The sequence below is a fragment of the Lissotriton vulgaris genome, chromosome 9 (genome assembly GCF_964263255.1).
Source record: "Lissotriton vulgaris chromosome 9, aLisVul1.2, whole genome shotgun sequence".
In the NCBI taxonomy this organism is placed as follows: Eukaryota; Metazoa; Chordata; class Amphibia; order Caudata; family Salamandridae; genus Lissotriton; species Lissotriton vulgaris.
Window position 1 is genome coordinate 51,669,989 of NC_141697.1, and position 26,151 is coordinate 51,696,139.

The 26,151-nt window shown below is 45.6% G+C and overlaps 1 protein-coding gene across 2 annotated transcripts in view; it reads right to left on the reverse strand.

Moving 5' to 3' along the window:
• Positions 1-26,151, reverse strand: part of DPH6 (diphthamine biosynthesis 6) — a 467,592-nt gene that overhangs the window by 410,208 nt on the left and 31,233 nt on the right. Inside the window, exon 1 of one of the 2 annotated variants that reach the window (XM_086937005.1) lies at positions 10,484-10,597. The exons of the other annotated variant lie outside the window; for it this stretch is intronic. Coding sequence (XP_086793131.1) covers positions 10,484-10,531 — 48 coding nt within the window. The 5' untranslated portion in view covers positions 10,532-10,597. Of the gene's footprint in view, positions 1-10,483; positions 10,598-26,151 lie in introns of those variants that run through there. 2 annotated transcript variants of the gene reach the window in all.

Sequence of the window (26,151 nt, forward strand, 5' to 3'; positions counted from 1 at the left end):
AGAAGCAAAGGAGAGAGACTACAGACCAAAGCAGACAAACTATGGACCAAAGCAGAGAGACTACTGACCAAGGAAGACAAACTATGGACCAGAGCGGAACCGGCCTGGTCTTGCAGGCTGAGGGCTGCTTGCCTTTACCCACAGGTATGCAGTTATGTAAACCACCTCTACTAATGTCAGACTTTTAGGATCTAATTGTTTTCAGCAGGAGCCGGTAGGAAGGGAAACCATCACAAATAACACACTGCCTCTTGTCATATGATTTATGTTCTATTCATCACTGACTGTCCCTGTGATATTTGCTCCAACCTTCTGCATATGTTCCCTACTAGTTTGGCTTCTCATAAAGCCTCAGGTAATACTAGCCCAGGTGTCTTGTGTGCACGCTCGCTCTGGGGAAAAGGAGAAGTAACCAAGGAAAATAAACCTGGTACCTCTGTCCGGTCATGTCCATTCCTAATGTGGATTCTTTCATTTACATTGGGAGAGGATTATTGGACACCTGTCCCTTGATCTAAAGGGTAGGTTAATAGACTTGCACTGCTTGAAGGCCAAAGGAAATCTAGTAGGTGTTCCCAAGGTTAGGTTGGTAATTCAAGATTAAGCCTGAATGAAAAACAATTATAACCCAAGGGACACAAATTACAACCCACATGATCAAGACTACAATGGAAGGAATAATGACTACTACCTCACAACTAAGAACACGTTTAGCAACCAAACACACTATCCAGGTGCCCAAGACCAGTTTCAAGGGGGACAAGGCCACTAGCCAAATAACCAGGACCACTGGCCAAGTGACCAGAACTACAGATATTTGACAAGGAATCTGGACTACCAGCAAAGTAAAACACACAGCCATTTAAATGCTTCCACCTACTGGCCAACGATCACTACTGATGACTTTGGGACCAACACTACTGAAAAAAGACCAAGCCTACTAGCCAAAGGACAACAGCCAGAACTCTATAGGCCAAGCGGCCAGGACAAAGAGTCAAAAGTCCAAGGCAATGAACCAAAGAGTCCAGGCCATGGCTACTGATGGAAGAATGAGGGGTACTACCCAAGGTGCACAGGCTGTTGTATAAGGAACAAACAAAGCACACAAGGTCTGCCACAATCAGTGGTTAGTAGGCCATTTCTGTAGTAGGGACTGTTGTTTACCAATTATGTCTCAGGGTCACAGTTACTACTGCACTTCAACGTGATAACTTTGTTACTACTTTTAGAGACTTTACTGTCCAAAGCAAAATCAAGTAGTTAATGAGTTGATTGGAAGCTCTGATGGTGCATAGGTCTTAATGTACATTCAGGTAAAATAGGGAGGCGTCTATATAAAAAACAAAAACACAAGCAGAGCACAGGGCACCTTGAATAGAAGTGCAGATCATCCACTTGGGGACAAACTCAAGGCAAGTCACAAAACTGAAGAACAGGGCAGGGAAGCACAGTTTTTCCAAGTGGTGCCGGAACCAACCCTGCTCTCGCCTTTGTGAAGGAATCGAAGAATCACCTAAAATCATCAGTAAAGTAATAAGAGGACAGAGATTCCTGTCCTTGTGAAGTATTCTCAAGGAACCTGCTGAGTGTACAACATCTACTAGAAGCACACATATGACATACGTCCTGGCAGAAAGGGGCAATCCCCGCAGAAACACCTCCTGTCCTCTCCCCCTCCAACCACTTGCTGATTCAGGGCAGCACTAGGAGCTTTACAAGGAACCAACATACTATTTACTGAAGGTGACAGAGCTACTGTGACCACACATAGGATACAGCTCTTGGCACCAGGGATGCATCACGTCCTGGCACAGAAGATAAATGAATCTGCAGCATACAGCAGGTCTGAAGGAATGCACACATGATGCACAACATGGCAGCAAGAAATCTGATAATGGTGACAGAGCTGTGGCGGACGAAAGCAGTCCTGATATGCATCCTGGTGCAAGGGACCACGGCGTCTACTGAAGATGACGGTTAGAGGGCAATACCAGTCCTTAATTTGTAAAATTATAAGTGGCAAGGCCCTGGTCAGGAACCCTCTGCAACTTGCACTACCCAATGCCTATGCCAGCGCTGCCTGCCAATGGCAGTACTAACACAACTACTAAGCATCACCCTCCTACAAGTGTGACAATTCAGACTATTTCAGACCACCAACGCTATAAGAATGGCTTGGGCGGCAGGTATTAGTCATATTTAATGTATAATGAATTAATAAACAACTGTTGTTGTGCTCATCTGTAAATTAGACTAACAGCGCCACCATGTGGCAGACTGTCATAAGCGCCGGTGTTGACAATTAAGTACCGGTGCTGAACACCGAAACCCCCTGATCAAATTAGGCACTGGGCAATGCACCAAAGGTGAAAATGGTGGCATCAAGAGCAAGGTAATCTGCTACAACCGACAGATCTGGGATTGGTGGGGGTGACTCGAATGCACACAATAAGCGTCCTGCCATAAGGGACATTGGAATCTGTTGAAGATCTACTGAAAATTGACGACTGCAACAGATAGCGGATCTAGGGGGAATGCACACTTGATGTACACTCCGGCACCGAGGACCAGGGAATATGCTGTAGGCGATAGATTTGCTTGGATAAGGTAGGGAGGTTGACTGCACATGAGATTCATGTCCTGGTGGTGAGGACCACTGAATCCTAGGCGGTGACAGATCTAGGGGACGCATACCTGATACATGTCACGGTACAGGAGGCCAAGGAGCCCGCCGAAGATGACAGATCTGGGAGGACTGCGCATGATTCAGATTGTGACACTGCGGCAAGCCAAGTGATCAGACAAACAGAAAGGTGATGGACCTTGTAATTAAACTCTGTCAAACAACACAAATGCTGGTCATTAGCACAGAAAGTTCATTAAAAGGCAGACAAAACAAATGGCACCTTCCGGAGCTGCTTCGCTTTGTTTGCGAGGATTAGAATACAGCGTATTATATTCTGCTCTCCCAGCTGAAGCCTCCAGCAGATAAACAGCTGCATCTTTAAATCTTAGATTGCAGTGGTTAGACAGGTTACAGAATGTTATGCACATAAGCAGTACTTTAAGGGATGGATCTTTTAGGAAAACCTCATAACCCTTCCCGGGGGGGATATTCCTCTAAACAGTTCCTTTCCACCAGTAACATATATGTAATATATGCAATGCATGGAATGTAATATGCTATGTACTACCATTATTGAGTGTGAGGAGGGGTCATGACTCACGAGAGGTGAAGCCCCAAGCAAGACACAATGCCATCGCTCCATCCCTTCCATTAACACTGATAGTAGGTTATACTCTGCGCAACTGCAAACAAGGTTTATGTCATGGGATTTTTTTAACATCTGTACTTGTTTGATATTCAATCAAAACCATGATGTAAGGGGTTGCACAGTATGATAAAGCACACTGCAGACACCATATGACCATTAGGAGACTTGGTTACCTTTGCAAAGTAAGTGTTACATGCAATATATGAAGCAGTAAACGTGTCTTTATCACGTCAATTTTACCAAATAAAATACAAAGAAAAGAAATTCCCAAATTAAGGTACCACCTTCATCTCGTGTACCAATCCCACAATATTAAAAAAACAACAAACAAATGTTTGGTCTTTGCCAGAAACCGCTTTAGCTGTCGCTCCAGCTTCATGTTTTCACTAAAATTACATATACAAGGGGGCTTTCAGTCAGCTATCCTCATGCTTTGGGCTGATCAAGTGTCATTCACATGTTACTTCTACTCGCCACAGCATAGGCCAGTGAGTCAGCCCACTTCATCCAGTAAGCAGTGCATTGTAAGCAGTGGCATTTTGTCTGATCGTGTGCACACTTGCTGAAAAGGAGGGTACTTTACTCAAATGGTGGTGTGCTGTACTGCTGGGCCGCTACTACATGTTTATATTGATATGTGCTTTCAATTCTTTTACCTATTGCATATGTTTCCAAGTAAAAACAAAATAAGAAACATTGCACGCTTGACAAGGACAGACCTACTGGCATTGCCAATGCTTGTTTAAACATGTAATATGAATAGCATTTTACAATGTGCTTTCTTGCCTTAGGATGTACATATGTGCACATCTGAAAGTGTTGATTTTTGACAGTGTGTTGTGTGTCTGTGCACGAACACTAAAAATGTGTATAAAAGTGAAGGTTTATATGTCCCAGTGAGGATGTGTGTGTGTTTGGGAGCATTTCCTTATGGTTCACTCATGCGAGGACTTTGACCATATCGAACCCTGGTGCGCCAATTACTGCTGGATATTCCCTTCAATGATCATATTCACAGTGTTTGCACACTTACATCGTATTACTATGCAGGAGCAAATTTGTGCATATATGGAGGCACATTTTCACAATATTTTAGAAAAAATAGGCATTCTTTGACATACATTGTGGATCCTTGCATTTTGCCTTTTTCAAGAAATGTACTAAAGAAAAAGTTACTATTCTTCAGTAACAATACTTCTAATGGATACCTAATCTTCCTGCAGATTTGTCACCTTGTGAATTAAAAGCAGCCAAGTGGCAGAATGAGGCTTCAGCAGCAACTCCACCTGTGGATATGATCAGTTCCTGAAACGTTTTCTGTGCTAATTGACGTGTGTATAGAGTAGGGGTGGGGGAAATCAGCTACTAAAGTGCACCCACAAATGCTTTGATAAAGCAACTTTACATGCTAAAAAGAGTATAACCAATTCACAAAAGTAAAGTTTGTAATAAAAAATATCAGGCAATGAGGGAGGTGATTATGTTGGGATCCTCCCTAACCTAGGGGAAGGACCAAGTAGATGCCTTGAAGACACAGAGCCCATATCATGCTGAACGATTCAGTGGTGGTACCATCCTCTTAGGACCACCCCAAGCAAAGTTATGGGCAAAAATACAATCCCAACCGAAGGCCCTGCAAAGCATTATGGGACGAGATCAGCAGTGGGCAGTGAATATTATAGTATCCAACATCAAAATAATTCTACAAAGAGCTGCAGTACAACTTGTCGTTACTAGGTGTCCCTCACGAGTCAAATGCAAAAGCATTGAAATTATTACATCAAGCTGCATTTCCACAAGTCGTCACTAGATGTCCCTCACCAGTCAAATGCAAAAGCATTGAAACCCTTATTTGAAATACACAAAGCATTCAAAGTTTGCCTACATATGTGCATGATTTTATTACAAATGTGTCTACATAATTCATCTCCACCACTGTGACATCAAACTCCATTGAAGGGCCCTCATACGTGATGCAGCATTTGGCACCAATGAGATGCGTTAGACAATGAGGAGAAGCAAACGCAAAGACATGCACAGCTGGGATCCAGGTATGAATATTCACAATTCTCTGAGCAGGAGGAGGAAGAAAGACCTTCAGACGGGTCATGTACAGTGCCGCTCTTATGAAGATTAGCCTCTGTGCTGCAGAGAGGCAAGACGTTTGATTGTTGATGGTAAAGCCCAAGTTGTGAAGGTGAATCTTCGTCTGCTGAAGGTGTTCCTTGACAGGCCTTGGGGCATGTGTGTGCGCAACATGTTTGGTAATTGCACTTTCTGGGGTGCATCAGAGTGTCCTTTTGGCACCCTGGCACCCTTGAAATTGCATGCACAATTTGCGCGTACCTATTTGGTACTCGCAAATTGCACATGCAATTCCCATTGATTCCTTTGAGCCTCTAGGCCCATAGGAATGAATGAGAAACAATTCCTTATTTGCGATTCGCAATTTGCGAATCGCAAATAACAATAGTGTAGGAATCACCATTTTTTTGCGATTCCTACATGCATTTCTTAAAAATTGCAATTTAGGAAGAGCAATTCCTAAGTGTGATGCATGTGGCCCTTTATTCCTTATATTACAGAGTCATACCATCACCCTTACCACAATCTAGAAGTATCTGTACTGTGAAATTAAACACATAGAAAAGCAGTTAGTTATTTTGATTAAAAAAATATCAGAATCAGTTTAATGTACGTCAAGTTTAAAATGCTGCAGCACAGATGGGTTAGAAATATGCTGAAATTCTCTCTTTCTTACAATTACCTGTAGCATGTAAATGAACTAATAAACAGGTTGCCATAAATATCTCCTTTCTGCTGAATGAATATTCTTTTCACAAAAAATATATCAGAAGAAGGAAAAAACTGCTTCTGTTTTCCTTGTTTAAATTGTCTCTGTAACTATGCTCCATGGCCTGCTTTCAACTTGGCTGCAGCCTCCAGCAGCAGGCATTGCGACGTCAGGACTCAACTGTAATAGTTTATTACTGTTGAGCAACTATGCCATTTCTTTATTACAAGCAACTAGAGACATCACAACTCGCCTTTCATAAGAAAATTAGAGAAAGGTTTTATAAAGGTATGTATTATATGAAGATCTCCTTTGCAGGCATGTAGCCCTAGTAGGGAATATTTTTAGAGTCTAAAGGTCAAGTACAGGAATCAGTGAACAGCATAAGTCCCTGGGTCCATAGCTAGTGATTATTTGAGAATGATGTGAGGGTTACGGTGTCAGTGTGCCTAGGATGTTGGGTCTGTAGACTTTGGGCTATGAGTACGTCTAAGGTAGAAGAGTCTATGGCTATGAAGGGGTTCCTATTTATTTTGCTCAAGAAGTCATCAGTATATTTTCAAGTTATGTCTTGACAAGTAGCATAGCAAGCAAAGCTGCACATACAATGTGATATCAATGTTAATAAAGTATGCTGTTCCGGTATGGGTCGTAGCTAGTGTATTCGTTATCTACATGCAAGTAGGTCATTGGAAGCGTTAGCTATGTGCAGGGCCGGACTGGCCGCAGCGGGCACAGAGCGTTTTCCCGATGGCCCGGAAGGGTTAGGGGCCGGTTTTTGACCAATGGGTGCTGGTTTTGGAGCAGTGCTGCAACATCAGCCCCCTGTAACAAAAGCAGCAGCGGTGCTTGACACTAGCTCTCAAACCGGCGCTTCTCAGTAGTAGCCCCCCGCCCCCGGGGGCCGGTCGAGCAGAATTGCCAGGGCTGGTTTCTGTTGCCAATCTGACCATGGCTATGTGGAGCACAAACCCTCACCCATCATCAAAATGTAGCATGCTTCATCGCCGGGCTATGCTACTCGTTGGACCAGTGTTGCAATGTCCCTCTGGGGTCTCTTTGCCGAAGATCTTTGTGTTGCCTCTATAGGATTAGGAGTGTGCAACTCAAATGTATCCAATGTGAAATAGACAGCGAAGAATATATAAGAAGTTTGATTAGGAGTAGTAGCAATTAAATTAACTATAAAACCTGTGCTGCCCTAGTTTATTTGTTACTGAAGTTGATGTTAAAGGTTGAAAACAAATCAGAGAACAAGTAGGATAATAATTTTCCTTTTATTCTCACTTGGTGGTTATTGGTCAGTAGTTGGTTCTCTGGGTATTGGTTGGTGTTGGTGAACATGTTTCTTGCCTTCCACGTCCCTGAGGATCTACAGCAATTCATCAGGACCTTACAACAGCTACCTAATCATCTCTGGTGTGAGAGTTCCTACACTGTTCAAGAAATAAGTGAACCCTCACCTTTGTGAAAGACAAAATAAGGAAGCAATAATAGTTATTGTTTCCGAGACTTACATCCCTTGCTTAGGAGGGTAATCGATTTGTAAGGCTAATGACCTAGTGAAATAAAAAATAAGAAAACAAACAAACACAGACATATGCTCAATCATGGCAATCATTATTAAAAGACACCACAGGTGCTCGTGTTGTCATTGCAACCATCACCTGGAAACAGGTGCACCATGATCATGCAGGCGGAGAACGAGATACTGTGGTTTGCACACCTTGTTTGTGTATAGTGACACACCGGTACAGGCACCATCAATCACAAATTTGTATCTCACCCTAATTTCCAGAAATGTGGGCCCCTTAGGAAACATGGAGATTGGACCATTTCCAGGTCACTTGTTTCCAGGTGAACACATAAACAAATCAGCCATGATATCCGTATCCTACCTCGTTGTGCATCGGCCCTCCCGGGAACCGGTACTTACTTCGCCAAGGAGAGGCCAGGCTGCTGCAGGAAGACTCACTCCCTTCAGACCAGTCTAACAAGGTCAGCAGTGACACAAGCGCAGAGGTGTGATGACGTAAAGTGCCGCACGTCCACCCTGATAGGACTGGTCGGGAAGCTGGCATCTTGAAAGGTACTGTTATACTAGCTGATAAAAAGGGGATATCTACCCTCGGTTGGAAACTATTGCATTAAAAGTTAACAGAAAAACAGATGTTAACAAAAAACAAAAAAAGAAGCATTGTGTTTAGTTTACACAGGTCATTGTGATGTTTCAATGAAGGGTAATAGTACAACGGTTGATCGGAATTTAAGTATTATGCAAGCCCTCCACAAAATGGGCTTCTTCTCTCTTAATCTCCCCCTCAAATTATCATAAAATCACCCCTTCAGTCTCTTCAACCATCATGCTTTTACAGTCAACCCTGTGCTCTTTAGACCACCTTAAAGTACCTGTCTCACTTGCTCTTGCTTACCTCTCACCTCACCAGTTCCTTCCGGCAATTGGCTGACCGTGAGTAAATGGCTCGTAGTGTCATGTATTGTAGCAATGGATACATTGCAGTTCAATCACAATTGACACTTTTAGAAAAGCGCATTGGTTTTAGAGCTGTTAGGTTTTTGTTAAGGTTTTGCTGGGTATACATGTTTTATCCCATAATGCACTGCAGTTGACTGTCAGAGCCTTCTGAGGAAATCAGTTCTTTGCAGTTCCACTTTGATTTTACCTCCTCGCGTGGTCTGTGATGTTATCACAGAGCAACAATCTACATAAATACAATTCACACAATGCCACATAATTCCAATAAGCAAAATTTCACTCAGCGTCACACAGTTCCATACCACACAATTCAACTCCACAAATGTCCATTCCACATCACATAATTTAACAACAAACCACATAATTCAAACCAACATCACAGTTACACACCAGACCATATAAAACCAATCCACACCACAGAACTCCACATCATGCCACAAAGCAAACCACATAATTACATTTACATGCCATTACACAAAATACTATTCTACATAATTACACCTCATGACACACAATCCCACTCCAAATAATTCCAGTACACTCAAAACCACAGTTACTTTCCACATAATTGCACTGCACACCGTGCCAAATAATTGAACAACACCAATCCATTCCACACAATTCCACGTCACACAATTCTACAACTAACTATTCCAATAAAATCTGCATAATTCCACTCCACACCACATACATCCACTCCACTCCATAACACAATGGTCAAAGACAGTGAGGCACATGCTTCAAGCATTTTACCGGTCCCAAACGGGTTGATTCGCTGAATCAGCCCTTTTGCGACCAGTAAAATGCCTGTTTTGATGCATCAAATGCATTGCATTTCCAAATAAAGGTAATCGCAATTTTTGCGATTACCTAATTTGCAAATGCATTTAGGGAATCGCAATTTGCAATTCCCTAAATGTGATGCATGTACCATTTCCAAAGTGCACCCTTTTTTGGGGGGGTGCATCAGGGGGGCCTTAGGCCTCCTATCACCCTTGCAATTGTATTTACAATTTGTGATTACCAGTTTGGTAATCGCAAATTGCAAATGCATTTCCATTCAGTCCTATGGGCCAGTGGGCCCATAGGAATTTTTTATTTTTTTTTTGCAGAATTTTATATAGCGCGAACTAGAACCGAATCGGGTATCAGAGCGCTTTACATAGCACTAGTTACGTTACATGAGGACACACATTCATTTTTGTTAGGCACAGGGAGATTAAGGGATTTGCCCAGAATCACAGGATGTTTGACGTTGTTACCGAGACTCGAACCCAGATCCCCAGGTCCGATCCCCATTCCCTATTAGCGAATCGCAATTTGAGATTCACTATTAGGAAATGTTAAGGATTCGCAAACATATTTGCGAATCCTTCATGCATAGGCACTTGCGAATACCAAATGGCAAATCCTTAAAATTCGCTATTTGGCCATCGCAAAGGATTACCTTGATGCATGTGCCCCATTGTCATTTACCACGCCAATAGCTTTAACTTTCGCAAAAGCGAGAATTCTTGGCTTTGCCAGCGCGCGCCCACGGCCCTGTCCTTCTCCCTGGAAACAGCACGTCCGATTCATACCATTCAGCACCTTGGACAGAAACTGGCTGTCTCTACTGCTGGGTGCTTTGAATGCGTCCTGCTAAGAAAGCGCCCTGAAGTAGCCCACATATAAATGTTGGCGCCGTGCAAAACACAGGAAATAATAAATTAATCAAAAAGATGGAGGACTGGATGAAACGGGGTCTGCGGAACACGTGGCATCGCAGTAGTGCCGAGAAAAGGTTTCTTGGCGCGCGTGCAGCACCTCTGGGCGCGTGTGAATGTCACCGGGCCCGGGATGCGGGAAGCCACGTGCGCCTCGCCATCCATCATCGGCCCTCGCATCATTAAAGGCAATTCCAGCGCAGTGACTTACGGTTTGTAGGGGAAGGAAGTGCATTAAGGCTGCGTCCCGCGCGCCCATTAATATCCCCCTCCGTAAGGGGAAGCATTGAGCGGCCTCTAATGACCCGGCCGCGCGGCCGCCCCTTCCAAGCACGGGCGTGTTTGCTTTCCTCAAGCAGGGCGAGTTTTTTTTATTTAACTTCTGATTGAATTAATGAACCTGAAAGGTGTCAAACAAAGTTTAACGAACCCAGACAATTCCAGACACGTTTCCTTTTGGATTCATGCACAGTAACAGAAACTTTTAGGGACAGAATGCTGGAATACGATAGGGCGCGTGTGCCTTTTTGGTCTGGTAAGTGCACGCATTAGATGCTTCCTGATGACTAATGGTGATGCAAACAGAAGGGGTGAGGGGGGCACATGCCAAGGGTCACAAGGCTGCACTGTTTCAGCCGTGATCACTGCAGCCATCTGCCTGTGTTTATGCAAGGAGACAGACGAGCTGTGAATTCCGCACTACATGCATAACGTCCATGCGCGGGCGACATGCTGCCTTACTAGCACATATGTTAGACATATTTATATAGCGCCATGTTCCCATTAGTAGGGACTCGCAGTTTTAGGTAATAAAACAAAGTTAAGGACCGTGCTACATCTAATATGTGCTTTATTTTAGGCAGAAAAAGATATATTGCATATTCAGCACCATTAATGTATTTATTATGGATTGCTACACGGCACGTCACCATGCCAGGGAGATCAGGGGCATATTTATCAAAAGTTCACGCAACGCAGGGCAGCAAACGATGTACCGCGCTGTGTTCTAAGTAAATAATCCAAATTGTAGACAAGGTGGTAGTTCCAAGTGGTTCTTTATTTAAGTTCCAACAACATTCCATGACATCATACATCATTCTCCAGCCAAGCAGGTTGAACAGAAGAGAGAGCATTGATGTGAAGAAAGGAGAGAGAAATTAACCATTACAACACGCTGCATGAATGGGAGAGAGCGGAAGAGCGCCATATCTACTAACACAGGGCGCTTTTGGGCACTCTGCCTCCGCTGACGCACTTGTAGCTGCCTCTCCCCAGCGCAGGCATCCCTGCACCAGGAGCACGAGGTTATGTGCTACAGGCAGGAGTGTCTGTGTGCAGGAACGGACACCTTCCTGCACAGCAACGTCCAAAGAGGCATTTTCCCTTTTTAATGCACATATTTGTCCTCACTTCGCCTCTCTGTGGTACGGGTGCCAATCTCATGCAATTCCAACTTTCCAAACGTGTCAATCTGGCAGGGCATGAAATCCATGGTTGGATGGACGGGGACACCCACGCTGCACCTCATGGAACGCCTACCTCTACGAGATGAAACGCAGTGCAAGCTGCCGCACTGCACTGCATTTCTTTACAGAGCCAGGCAAGGCCACACAAATCAGGCCTCGCGAGGCTTTGTAAACCCCAAATAAGCATTTGCACTGCGCTGCATCGCCTAGCGCGATGCGAAGGTTTAGTAACTCAGAGCCCAGGTGTCCAGGATTTGCCGGATGTTAAGTTATTTCCTTCGTAAAATTGGAGATGCTCCAACCCTCAGTCTTCTCATCGATTGTTTGTTTAGCATCTGAAACTTCACATCACCCACCTCCAGCTCACAGAGAGGAAAATGTCTGTCTTGCTACCCAGCATTCTCCCAGTTCCTGCTCACCTCACACTTTTACATTCCATATTGAAAAGGCCTCTAACCATCCACTTATTTAAAGAAAATCACCACTCCTAACCCTTCTTCTAAAATAAAAAAATATACAAAGAAATAACACACAACGGAACAACCACATCACTTACACGCTAACATCACATATCACCAAACAAGAGATACAGATTACTGTATAAATTTGACGCCTTATGAAATATTCCCACTCCCTGCTACATTGATCTATAAAGAGTCCAGTGTCAACTAAACAAAGTCCTTCATCCGTTCTGGGCTTTTCTTGCACGTTCAGATCTTCTAAACTTCTCCTCTGTGCATGCTCCTGTGTATTATTTGGATTTATACTATCAATGTCCTTGACCGACATTAAGACTTTCTTTACTCTCACTTGCCTTGGCTAAACACGACATGCTTCACTCCTCCCCACTTTAACCTAACCACAACCCTCATGAATTTGACAAATGTTTAAGTCCCAAGAACTGGGAAACACCCTTCCTGACAAACTTGGGACACTTGACAAACCTCATCTCCTAAATTCCACAACCTCTCTTTTACACCATACCTAGTGTCATACCACATCTTGATTCGTTTCTGATGCTTTATCACTCTCTCCTTTTCACCACTTGTTCTGTGTCCAGTTTCAGGCTTCCTTCCTTCCAAACGTGTTTATATTTATGTGATTTATATAGTGCATAGATGCCCAAGGGCTTCCCAGCGCTGCATCGAGGGTGGCGGGTCGATGTGGAGGAACGATCATGGAAAGTGCCAGGTTTTGAGTTTCTTCCTGAAACTACGTAGGTCCTTCAGAAGTCTCAATTCAGTGGTCAGAGAGTTCCAGAGTTTTGGGACCAGATGAGTGAAGCATCCCCCTCCCCATCTGTCTCTTTTTATCCTTGTTGTGTTCATTAGGAAATCAGACCTGAGGGACCCGTTGGGTACATAAGAGGAAACGAGAGACTGTAACAGGGCTGGACCCCTCCCGTGCATGGCTTTTTGGCTAGGCAGAGTGCCTTGCACGTGACTCTGGATTGGACAGGAAGCCAGTGGAGTTTGCTCAGTGAGGCTTTCACTGACTCCTGCTTGGGAATCTTCAGTTGCACCCTGGCCACCGCATTTTGATCAACCTGAAGCCGGTTGACTACATATTTGGGGGCCCCAGGTACAGTGAGTTACCGTAGCCCAATCTTGAGACCAATAATGCCTGAATCACCAATCTCTGCGCCTGGACCGGACGAAGGCCTATGATCTTACGGATTGTTGAAGGGTTTACTATACCCTCCTGTGGTGGTCTTATTGCCGCTTAAACACTGCTTGTCTAAAAATAATGAACACAGGTGTGAAACGAGTCTAGCGTTGAAGTGGCACTTTTATTCATTAAGTCATTAACACAGCAAAAATATATTAATCAATTCATTAGTTTAGAGAGCATAATGAAATCACAATTTCAATCAGGCCGAAATAACAACACAAAATACGTATTCGTACACGTGCAAGTGCCTAGAAGGCAACCCAGACATGAGAAAACTAACCACCCAAGAATTACAATTTTAAAGTACATTAAATGCAATGAATTGGGTGATGATGAGAAACCAAGAATAAGAGTAAAGACCAAAAAAAGGAAAAATGTTAATCTAGATTTGGTTCTACCACCTTAGAGTAGGCTTTGTAGGCCCAATGCAGACATACGGCCGGCCGGGAACCCACGCCGTGCATGGCAATGCAGAAGAGTTCTGCCCTCCAACTAGGGTGCAGGTCTTTTATACCTGTTTAATGCAGAACTGTTAAACCACATTGACGTAGGTGTTTGACCGCAAGCATACAGTTATGTCGCTAAAATCCTGAGGTCACAGAAGTGGTATCATAAGAACACAGAAGTGGTATCACAGTTGACCAGGAGTTTGATCAGGTGGTCAGCAATGCTTGGCCGCAAATTATAAAAAAGAACACTTTCAAAGTAAGTTTCTCCGAAAATATACAAAAAAGCGGAACTTTGAAACAGGTGTTATCATGCCAAGGTGCTGTCTTGGTTTCGTTTGAGCAAGCTTGGAAAGTTTCCTAATATACAAATAAAGCAAACACAACTTCTGCCAGTTGTCCCTATGGGAACGTGGCTTTCGTCAGGACCATAAAGAGGGGGCTCCAATCTTACCAAACGTTGTTGGCAGTACCACTGTGTGGGTATGATCAATAATCACTCTCCACTGACTGGGTCCATTAACCCTTCAAGAAGGACGACTTGCCCCATGAGAGGGGGGAGTTTTTATGGTCCTGACGAAAGCCACGTACCAATAGGGACAACTGGCAGAAACATGTTGACCTACCTTTTAAAATAATTTCACAGCGGTGACGGGTATTAGGATCCTTACTCACCGCACTTTCCATTTTAACCCCACACAGGCTCCCTTTGAATAATGGATTTATGGGTGTACTGTGATGGCCTTTTAATTCTCACTTTTTGGGCCCCACTCACTTAGAAGTGCATCCCTGTCTCCAGGTGCTTGCCCGCCCTCCACCAAACGCCGTTTCTGGAGGGCGAGGACTGGCAGATGATGAAGCATGACACTTGGTGGTGTGTGATGCCAGTCTATCACTTTTTGTGAGATGCCTCATTATCACTAGGCACCTCCCTGTAAATTTAATTTGGTCTATAGCTGGGAGCGGTCTCTATTGTGTTCACTATATTTGTTTGGAGGCTGACCGTCTCCCAGTACCCTACTGCCTCTTGTTCCCTCCTCGGGCTATTGCCTGGGAAGTTTGTGTTCTCCAACTTTCTGTAAGAGAAAAAAGATCTTTCCTTTCCTCTTTGGACTTATCAGCCCTGACATCCTCTACACAACCCTCCACTCTGGAATCTACCATGCTATCCATGAGAGGCCACCAATATATTCCCATCTCACAGGCTTTGCTTAAGTTCCGCCCTAAATGGCCTTCATGAGTAAAACGTACCATTTTCTCTCTTCCTTCTTCAGGGTGGTATCCACGCAGCTCATCTCTGGCATTCCAGAACAGTTACTCTTTCTCAGTCAGGAATTAATGCTCTGGCAATCATGCACCACTCTTTCCTGGACTCTTCCCAACACAACATCCTTCACATTAGCCTGCTGCATTCCATCTCACACAAGGCTTCCCTTAAGACTTTCAAAATGGGAGTTTCCTCGTTCCCCTGTACCAGAGGGGTTCGTGGTAACCTTGAGAGGCAATCTGATGGTTTAGTATCCAACCCAGGCAAATGCTCATCTAGAAAATGATACTCTTCGCCTCCCTCCATCCAGCACTTTATCCTTGAAGATTCCCTTTCACTGTCACTGTCAATGGGAAAGAGAAGGGGACAGTAGGCAATGTAGGCAGTGTGAATGGAAGGCAGGGGTGGCTGTGAAGGGAAAGGAGAACAGAACAGTAGGCAAAGTAGGGAGTGTGCATGGAAGGTAGTGGTGGATGTGAAGGGAACAGAGAAATGAACAGTAGGCAATGTAGGGACTGTGCATAGAAGGTAGTGGTGGCTGTGTAGGGAACAGAGAGGGGACCAGAAGATAGTGTAGGGGGTATGAATGGAAGGTAGAGGTGGCTGTGTAGGGAACAGAGAGGGGACCAGAAGATAGTGTAGGGAGTGTGAATGAAAGGTAGTGGTGGCTGTGAAGGGAACAGTCAGCAGTGTAGGGGTGTGGATGGAAGGTAGTGGTGGCTGTGAAGGATACAGTCAGCAGTGTAGGGGTGTGAATGGAAGGTAGTCATGGCTGTGAAGGGAACATTCGGCAGTGTTGGGTGTGAATGGAAGTAGTGGTTGCCTTGAAGGGAACAGTCAGCATTGTAGGGAGTGTGAATGGAAGGTAGTGGTGGCTGTGAAGGGAACAGTCAGCAGTGTAGGGGTGTGAATGGAAGGTAGTGGTGGCTGTGAAGGATATAGTCAGCAGTGTAGGGGTGTGAATGGAAGGTAGTGGTGGCTGTGTAGGGAACAGTCAGCAGTGTAGGGTTGTGAATGGGAGTAAGTGGTGGTTGTGAAGGGAACAGTAGGCAGTGTAAGGGGTGTGAATGGAAGGTTGTGGTGGCTGTGAGGGAACAGTCAGCAGAGTAGGAGTGTGAATGGAAGGTAGTGGTGGCTGTGAAGGATACAGTCAGCAGTGTAGGGGTGTGAATGGAAGGTAGTGGTGGCTGTGAAGGGAACAGAGTGCAGTGTAGGGGTGTGAATGGAAGGTAGTGGTGGCTGTGAAGGATACAATCAGCAGTGTAGGGGTGTGAATGGAAGGTAGTTGTGGCTGTGAAGGATACAGTCAGCAGCGTAGGGGTGTGAATGGAAGGTAGTGGTGGCTGTGAAGGGAACAGTCTGCAGTGTAGGGGTGTGAATGGAAGGTAGTGGTGGCTGTGAAGGGAACAGTCAGCAGTGTAGGGAGTGTGAATGGAAGGTAGTGGTGGCTGTGAAGGGAACAGTCAGCAGTGTAGGGAGTGTGAATGGAAGGTAGTGGTGGCTGTGAAGGGAACAATCAGCAGTGTAGGTATGTGAATGGAAGGCAGTGGTTGCTGTGAAGGGAACAGTCAGCAGTGTGGGGGTGTGAATGGAAGGTAGTTGTGGCTGTGAAGGGAACTAGCGGCAGTGTAGGGGGTGTGAATGGAATGTGGAGGTGCTGCGACGTGAGCAGTCATCAGTGTAGGGAGCGTGAATGTAAGGCAAGGGCGTAACTAGACCCGAACTTCAGAGGGGGGGGGGCTAAGACTCCCAGCCAGGGCTGGCCCTATCACTGGTCGCACACAGTGCAACAGTCTTTTTTGACGGCCCTCCCCCATTTGCTCCTTCTTCATAAATTCCCTCACTACCACTCACCAACAATACACCTCATCTCTCTATCTCTCTATAGCACCTTTCTGACCAACATTTAACTTTTCTATAGCGCTACTCATAGTTTACGCACACTCAGTTCTATGATCTGCATGTTACACGTTCTCTGTAGCAGGCACATTAGCCCTCTGCGCTGTGTGTGTGACAGGAGTGCCCATGTTAGTGCACGGTGAGCTGTGCGTCAGTGTGAGAGTAGGGTGAGAGGAGTGATTGCAGGGTGAGCGAGGTGACCATATGAATTTGGGTGCGGATGTAAGTGCAAAGTTGGACAAATGAATGCATGGTTAGTGATGGGCTTGTATGAGTGAGATTGCAGAGTGAGCAGTGAGGGAGACAGGTGAGTGAAGTGTCAAATGACTGCAGGGTGAGTAGTGTGTTCGTGAGACTGCAGGATGAGGTACAGGGTGAACAGCGCATGAGCATTGTGAGTGCAGTGTGGTCACTGTGAGTGCAGGGACAGCGGGTGGTGTGAGTGCATGGTGATCAGTGGGAGTGCATTGTGAAACCTGTGAGTGCAGGGTGAGTATGAAAGTCAAAGGCGAGAATGAGAAGTGAGTTGTCTGAATGCAGGGTGCATTCCCAGACATTTTAAGTGACTCAGATTGTTAGGAAGGGCGAGCGTAGGGTTTCGAATAAGTTAAACTATTGCTATTACAGCATTATTCAGAGTCCAGGGATCGAGGATGGAGGAAATAAATAATGTGCTCATCCTGCAACAAACTTCCAGTCTTGTGATTAGTGTTGTCAGCTCATAATATTGATGTCCCAGATGATACAAAAATAAGCAGTCACCTAAAGCCTATTATCAGCAGTTATCTGTGCATACTTGGAACAGCAAATATAAATCGAAAGCATTTTTAACTGTGTTCTAGGCCTGCCAGAATGATCCATGACTGATAATTAAAGGGAACAAGGGTTGAAAAGTCACATTACAAATGAATACATACTATTTTATTTATAACCCTATTTAATGTCAACACAAGGCCTTTGCAGGCTCTTTAAACAACACATGGCTGGAATTTTTCTTTTGGTAACCCTAATTTATATTCCTTTTCATGAAATGCATTCTCACATTAATGCAGTAAAAAGTAAGATCCAAATGTAATGAATAGGCAGAGTGGAGGCCCAGGGGGTACTGGAACTAGAAAACAAACAGCCTCTGTAACCAGTTTACAAAGGTATGTTAATATGCAATGGTATTTAAAGACCAGTAAAAAACTCGGGCGAGCCAGAGATAAATGTAAATTGATACTTGTATAGCGCACTACTCACCCGCAAGGGTCTCAAGGCGCTTGTACGAATACCGCTGTGGAACCCGTCCTGGCTTTCCCTGTGAGGCGTACACTCCTGGGCACCCCCAGGGTGAAGGCCAGGCATCCTTAGCGTTGTGGGGGCCGTTGTGGAGATTAAGCAAGCTATTGCCCAGAGTTGCAGAGTGGGACTCCATGATTGGAATAGGCACCGAGGCGAGAATTATCAGGTCCGTGGAATTTTGAGCCCAAGACCCGCCGAGGCGGGGAATTGAACCCTGGTCCCGGGCTAGACCTCTGCATCAGGGTCTGCCGCTCTAACCATTGAGCCACACTCCAGGCACTGCCCAGCTGAGCTCACAGCAGCTCGAGCAGCAGCAGCCCGGGCTGAGACACATGACAGGAGGGTGGGGGGTGGGGTGGGGGGTCTTAGACACTCTTAGAAAGCTCTGTAAGTGGTAGCTGTGGAGAGCTTCAGGCTTTGTCCAGAAGGAGTGTTGAAGCAGCCTATTTTACCAGAATACAATCTTATATTATAGATTAAGTGAAAAGAACCACACAAGGAATCTAAAAAAATATGTATTTATTGTATAATACTCTCCAGCACATTTAGATAGATCCTACCCGGAGATAAACACAATGCACATACTACTTTGTAAAGAAATACAGTAAATAGCACAGAATACTTTGTGGGCCCCAGGGGGGGACCAAACCATATACTAAGAAAGTGGGATAAGAACCACGACTCGGGTCAAGACAATATCGTAGAAGTGATGGGGACCCAAGGAACCACCCAAGGTGAGTAGATAGGGACCCATGGAGAGTGTGTGCAGTGTGGGAACACAACTGTGTGCTCCGTACAACTCAATGTGTAAGTTGTGGTTGAATTTTTAAAGATTTCTAAGACTTGTTGCTGAAGAGAAAGGAACTACCTTTAAGCGGAGGTGAACAATATACACAAACGTTGTGCACCCACTCAAAGCGAAGGAAGCCAGGGGTAAGGAGGGCTCTACGCTGCAGTGGGCGGAAACAAAATGTAAATGACAGCTGAAAAGGCCAATGGATTAAGCCTGCTGAGCTAAAGCCCCTGTATGTATGTATGTATATTATATATGTATTTTTTGGAAGACAGTAGTCTAGTGAGAGAGCTAAAGCTGTCCCTAGGGCCAGACCAAAAAGGTGATGTAGGCAATGCTGACTAGTGTTTGGTAAATTACGCCTGGGCTGCCACTTTTGGGGCGGGGCCAAGACTGATCTGCATATACTTGCTCCTGCCTTCAGCCGCACTGTGCAGGAAACAAGGCAACGGGGGCACCCAGAGTAATTACCAGGGGTTCATTTAGTATTCGCCATCTACTTCTGGTGCACAAGTGGCCTTGTACAAGTTACCTTGCTCTAGTGACTTACACTTGCACCTGCACAAGTGAAATTACCGGGAAGCAAGTTGTGTTGAACAACAAAACAGGGGATTTAATTGAAGAGAAATGTCACCCCAAACCATTCTTTTTATTTCACGAACCCCCTTTCTGACACTACATAGTATAATAGCCAGCTCTGTAGTGCTGAGTCCCTATCGCACCAGGGGTCTGTAAATATATTTATTGTATTTTTCCATCAGGCTCGCTGGCAGGTAAAACATGGGCGTGACTGGATGGTGTATGAAACATTGGGGCACAACTAGCTGTGAGAAGGTGTGTGGCCCTTCACAGAGAGCCACCTGAGGTCCCCAAGCCAGGGGCTGGCTGCGCCCTCAGCAGACTATGCCTCACATGGAGCTGAGCAGCAATGAGTGAGGGGGTCCTTGGGGTCTTTACACCGAGGTCTCGTTTTAGGAGTGCACATTTCCTAGAGTCCCTTTCCCAAATTTCGGATCACGAGTCTTACTATAAATATTGGACCATCTGAGAAAACAGCAAACTCTTCCCATGTCCAACAGGCTATAAACGTAGACAATGCTATCAGCATATAGTGTTTAAGGCAAATAAATTAAGTTTGAAAGCACCCCAAGTAGTAGCTGAAATGTGCTTGAAATCACACCAGCTGTCAGGCAACTGCGCTGAGACTTGAGGGCGCACATTTCCAGGCACATGGATTACAAACCTCAAACACCGCGCCTTCTTCTCCGGCTTCCTTGTCGGCTGCCCTGGGCAGGCAACCCTCGGGTGCCCACCTGAGCCCGGATGCCAGCCTCTCCCATGCCAGGAAGACAAACAACATGACCTGTTAAAGGGTGATTTAATCCCAGCTTGATTGTGGGGGGCAGGGAACTCTCGATCCACGTGCCAGCATTTCACTAGACCCCAAAGGATAATAACGGTGCCCCTTAGGTAGTATAAATACACGTGATTAGCACTCATTACTGTTAATTAGTACTCATTATTTTCACGGGAGGAGCCACTTCTCCCCTGAATAAATGTCACCCAGATTATGCCTCTCTTCCACGGCCTTCCTGAAGTGGGCAGAGCACCATTTATGGAAGGCAGAACCCAGCGGCAGCACGCATGCGCTGCTCGCTCGTCGAGGCATGCTGTAATGGGGTATGCAGTGGAAGCCCCGCCCACTCTCCGCCCATATTTTTAATTGGCTAGTATCATTGTCCTTCGTAAAAGCTAAATTCCGATTCATTATGAGGCTTGTTAGTCCCTCCCAGCTCTGCCTTGTCTACATTTGTTACCTCCCATAACAACTGGACCTTTCACTAGGCTCCTTACACGGTCTGAGACAGAGGCAAGGTCACACAGGCTCACACCTCAGAATACCTTCAATAGCAGCAATAATGATTGTCCAGTCAAATACTTTCTTTCATGATAAACGTAATATTTATATACGACCACATGTAAATTACAGCATACGCAGACAATACACACAGCTCCCTGGGGTCAGGCTTCTAGTATTTAATCGCATCCCTAAGTCCCCTTCTCTATCTCTAGCTGGAGTGGTTATTCTCAATTCAATATAGGCAACATTCACGTTAGGCCCCACTGCCAGTCAGAGTCTCAGCAGTCCCATTCCAACTCGGTTAGAAAAGTCAAAAGTGTTCCAACACCAAAATGCTATCTGGCAAACAAGTTACTCTGGGGCCTTCTAGCCCTTCACTAAGTCTTAACTGCACCAGCAGAGATTGTCTGACCGGAGACTCCCAGAGCGCTTCTCTCGCGGGAGCGAAGACTGCAGCAGGTGCCTCTAGTGAGTATCACACATACGACTTTGTAGGGGCCGCTGCTTTATGTCCTTGGTGCTCCTCCAAAGCGACTGTAAATGTCCTTTGGTCATCTTAATAGGGGGAGTGGATGGAGGGGGCATTTCAATGGCTTCTGGTACTGATACTCAGTCTGGGCTCTGGCCCACACTTGTCACCATAGTGGCCTCTCCTCGTAACAAAAGCATCCACCAGGCTACGGTCCTTGTCTTTCTCCTGTGGCCCCCTCCAGCATCTAGGATCATCACATCTGCCCTTTACTCAAAGCGCCAACTTATTTGCTGCATTTGATGAGAGCCCAATCAGCTCAGCAAACCTCATGGTGGCCCCCTCTGGTATACAGGGCCGCTGACTCACACACCGATACGAGTGACTGCCTGATTGGCATGAAAAACTTCACAGCGGGTACCTTTGGCATATGGGGTCAACGATTCACACACAATCCACAGGATATGGCCCAACTGGTACGGCGAACTTCACGGCAGTCCCTCTGGCATATGGGGCCACCGACTCCACTGAGGCGACAGTCTAATTGATACGGTGAACTTCACGGCTTCCCCTTCCGACATACAGGGTAACCGACTTACCATACACGGATGGTGGCATAATATGCACAGCAGACTTCACGGCGGACCTGTCTGGTATAATGGGTCGCCGATTTGTACCTGCACAGGGCAACAACCTCATCAGTCTGGCGGTACAAAAGGGGGGTGGTGATGGACACAGCATCAGAACCAATCAAACACTCACACCCAGTCAACAGATCTGGGTTTAATCCATCACCATTCTTTAGCCCACTCTGCCACCCCAGTTCAGACCTGACCATATGCAAATCGGTCTGACCCTGTGCCTCATGGGAACAGTCCAGCCCGAACTGCCAAGCCATGCCTTCCCTGGACCGGAAACAAGCTTCCTAGGACTGGTTTCTGGCATTCCAGACGTCTTCAGCCAGGCTTGCTTGAATCCAGTGGCAAAGTGAGCAAGGGACTCAAGTCTGAGCATACCCTGCCAACTTATGGCGAACAAAGCGGTACAAAAAGGGGGTGGTGATGGACGGAGCATCTGAACCAATCAAACACTCACACCCAGTCAACAGATCTGGGTTTAATCCATCATCGTTCTTTAGCCCACTCTGCCACCCCAGATCAGACATGGCCATATCTCCATGCTCCATGCTCTCCACACCACTGGATTCAAGCAAGCCTGGCTGAAGACGGTTGTAATGCCAGAAACCGGTCCTAGGAAGCTTCTTTCCGGTACAGGGAAGGCATGGCTTGGCAGTTCGGACTGGACTGTTCTCATGAGGCACAGGGTCAGACTGATTTGCATATGTCTGAACTGGGGTGGCAGAGTGGGCTAAAGAACGGGGATGGATTTAACCCAGAACTGTACCTCATCAGTGTGGCAGCCAGCTCCTCACACCACAGGGATCCACTTGTCAGGATCCCTCACTGGACCTCTCTCCCTCCAGCGCCCTCCTCTTGCTCATAGGGTTCACTGGTTTTGGCAAACAGGAAAAATAGGGCTGCTCCACAGGCAGGTGATCTTGGATGTCATTGGGTGATGTCTCCTCACCCAGCTGGGAAACTAGTAGCCCTCAGCTTCCAGCCCTGCTCACAGGCAGAAGTCTTGAAGAGCCTCCCCTCCTCCCACAGCCCATCTGGCTGCTTGAAATTTGACAGATTCGAGAGCCTCAATCTCCCATTCTTATAGTCCATTTCCAGATATCAAATGTGACTTAGAGTCTGAGTCTTTGAATGTTGTGTTGGGGGTCTGCTTCCTTTAGAAGTGCCATCTCCTCTGCCCTGCACTTCCTCCAGAAAGCAGTCAGTCACAGCAGGAGCGACTCCAAATCTAATCTGATTGCCCCACAGCACAGGCCATGTGAGTGACCAGAGGTTCACACCTGGATGTCTATAGGCCAGTCCGACCCTGCAAGGACCACATGTGCTTGGAAAATGGTGCACAGAATTTCTGAGTCAGTGAAAGGCCTCGAAGGCACGAGTGGGGTGCTTTAATCTTATACGGTTGAAGCAGCGGATATGCCTGCAGTAATTTAGTTTCGAAATTACCAAAGCCCTGATCACTTTGATGGGATGGGGTAACCCTCCTCAGCACAGTTAGAGATAGGTTTCTGCCTTTGACCACACATTTGATTTGACAGCTAAAGGGTGGAACCTGTTGAACCAGTCTCCAAGACTTTTAGCAACTTCCGATCGGCCCAGGGTGGCTCCTAGTGCTTCTGGGCTGTTGAGTGGCAGGTTGTTGTCTGAGGATTCTGCCACTCTGAGGATAACCCACCATAATATCAACTATTCATCCTTAGTCCTCCTTCCCACCGATGCACTTATGCCAGTGGCCACCCAGTTTCTACCCAGCTGGTCTATGCTTCCCTGATGGGGCAAGGTGCATGATCACCTGGCTAGTGCCTCTTACCATTTGTACACGCTTGCGTACATGCGCACAGGGGAGGAGCTAGGTCCCTTTGGGATGGACATGCTCTAGCTGTGTTTACCCAAACCCTACTGTAAGAAGGCTATCCAGCCTCCTCATAGTCTAGGAACTTCCCTTACTTTACATGACTTCCAAAAAAACCTTCCCCCAGCCATCACCAAGGTCTCACTCCATGCCACAAACTGAAAATTAAGCACACTTTCTTTGAACACAACATTCCCAAAATGGGGACAGATCCTGGTCCAAGACTGCAACCTCTGGGATGCGGGGGGGGGGGTTGTATTCTTTTTGCATTTCTTTATATTCTTTGTTTGTTTTATGGAACAGGAAAAGGGTTGGCAGCAGAACTTTGAGGCGGTGGAAGCCGATAGTTCATGTCCAGATAAAGAAAGGAAGCGTGTGTTTATCAAAGTGCCGCAGGTCAGTGATTGTCTCGGAAGGGATGGCGCCCGGTCAGTCTGCACAGTTGCCACTCTAAGAAAATCAAACATGAATAAACGAATAAATGAATGAAGAGATGGACAAATAAGGAAAGGAGAGAACTGTCGAGTGGCCTGCAAGTGACCAGTGATTCATGATTGGTGATTGGGCCTTACAAATTCAATACACCTTATACTTCAGCAGTGAGACGTCCTTAAAAATTCGACAAATCTTTTAACGGATTGCCAGAATGCAATTTTATTTTTTGCACGTGCTTGAATGTGCAATGCAAGGACTACGACTCCCAGGTTCCTGCCTCAAATAGAAAACAAAGGCAGGAGAGGTCTGGGCCGTTTTGTTTATACAAACCCAGCCTTTTCTCACGCAGCAAAAGCACAGGTCTGAAAGTGGTCCAGAAAGTACCCTGCCAAGTTTAGAGCATTTCATTACTAAGTGGAACCTGCTCAACAAGTCGAAACTAAGCAAACCCTTCCCCTTAACCATAACCCAATCCTAAACTTCAATTATTCTAATGTTTTTCTCCACCTCCATACCTTACCTAATCACCTATTAAATTTATACATAACTTTTTACAATTAAAAAAAAAAATAAGATTTATCATTTTTTGACAAAACCTTTTGGTGTCGGAGTTCACTCGCTGGCCTACACAGTCATTCATTTTTGACATTATTTCGGCTCAATTGAACCATACAAGTACAAAATTATAGATCTACTTAAAAACATTATAAATACCAGTCTCAGTTCATGACAATATGAAAGACAGACGAGCAATATCAGATGTCAGGGAAGCTACTACAGAGATAAGACAAAAGCAAAAGGGACAAAAACCTCAAAAAAAGTCCTTAAGAGAGGGCGCATGGAGGATCCCCTATGTCCTCCGAGTAATCTGAGCGAAAGATCAAACCTTTAGAAGACAAGTAATATAAGACTAAAAGACACAGCAATCAGTATACATAAATTCATTAAATATCCAGCTACAAATTACTAAAACATCACATAAAAACAGTAGCCCTCTGCTTGATGGCGCGTTCCATATACGTGGCAGTAGAGAAGCAGATCGTAGTCGTGGGTAGGGTTTGCAGGTAGATAAAGGCGGCTCTACAATAACGAATATTGGCCGCCCTGAGGATGGGCAACAGATAGCGTTTCCTCAGCATTAAATAAAATTTGCAAAATAACATAAAATGTAAAATAGTTTGTGGTGATTGGTCATCACAAGGGCATACAGGAAGAAGTAAAAAATATGTGCCTTGTGACAGTCATCCTTCAAGTACTTATTTACTCTTTATTTTGCTGACGTACGCTCATTCGAGCTCTCAAACCATCCAGCTTAGAGAATTTTCCAAAGGCACTGTCCTGCAACACTCAAGCATTCTGCATAGAGCAGGTGAGCCCCACATGCTGTCTGCCTTGTGTCCAGGGGCGGCTCCTCCGCTAAGGGGGAGGAGCGTCGCCCCACTGCTCTTTGAGCAGGAAAAATAAAATGATAATACCGTAGTTATTATTATTGTATTTTTCGCAGGTTCGGGGCTCGGTTAGGGCGGGTAGGCTGGAAGCACAGCGGGGTGAGTGGTTTGCACACTCCAAGTACCCATGACCGTCCTGGGCCGACCAAACAGTCATGCACACTTTGCATGTTCACCATCAGGCTGCATTACACAGACTGGTGGGGAACATGCCCAGGCCCTCAGTTCCTATCTGAGAGCCGACCCACGGCGCTCAGACCAATCACAACGCTGCATTGCAGCATTGTGATTGGCTTAGTGGAGCCAATCACAGCGCTTCATTTCAGCATTGTGATTGGCTATGGGGAGTA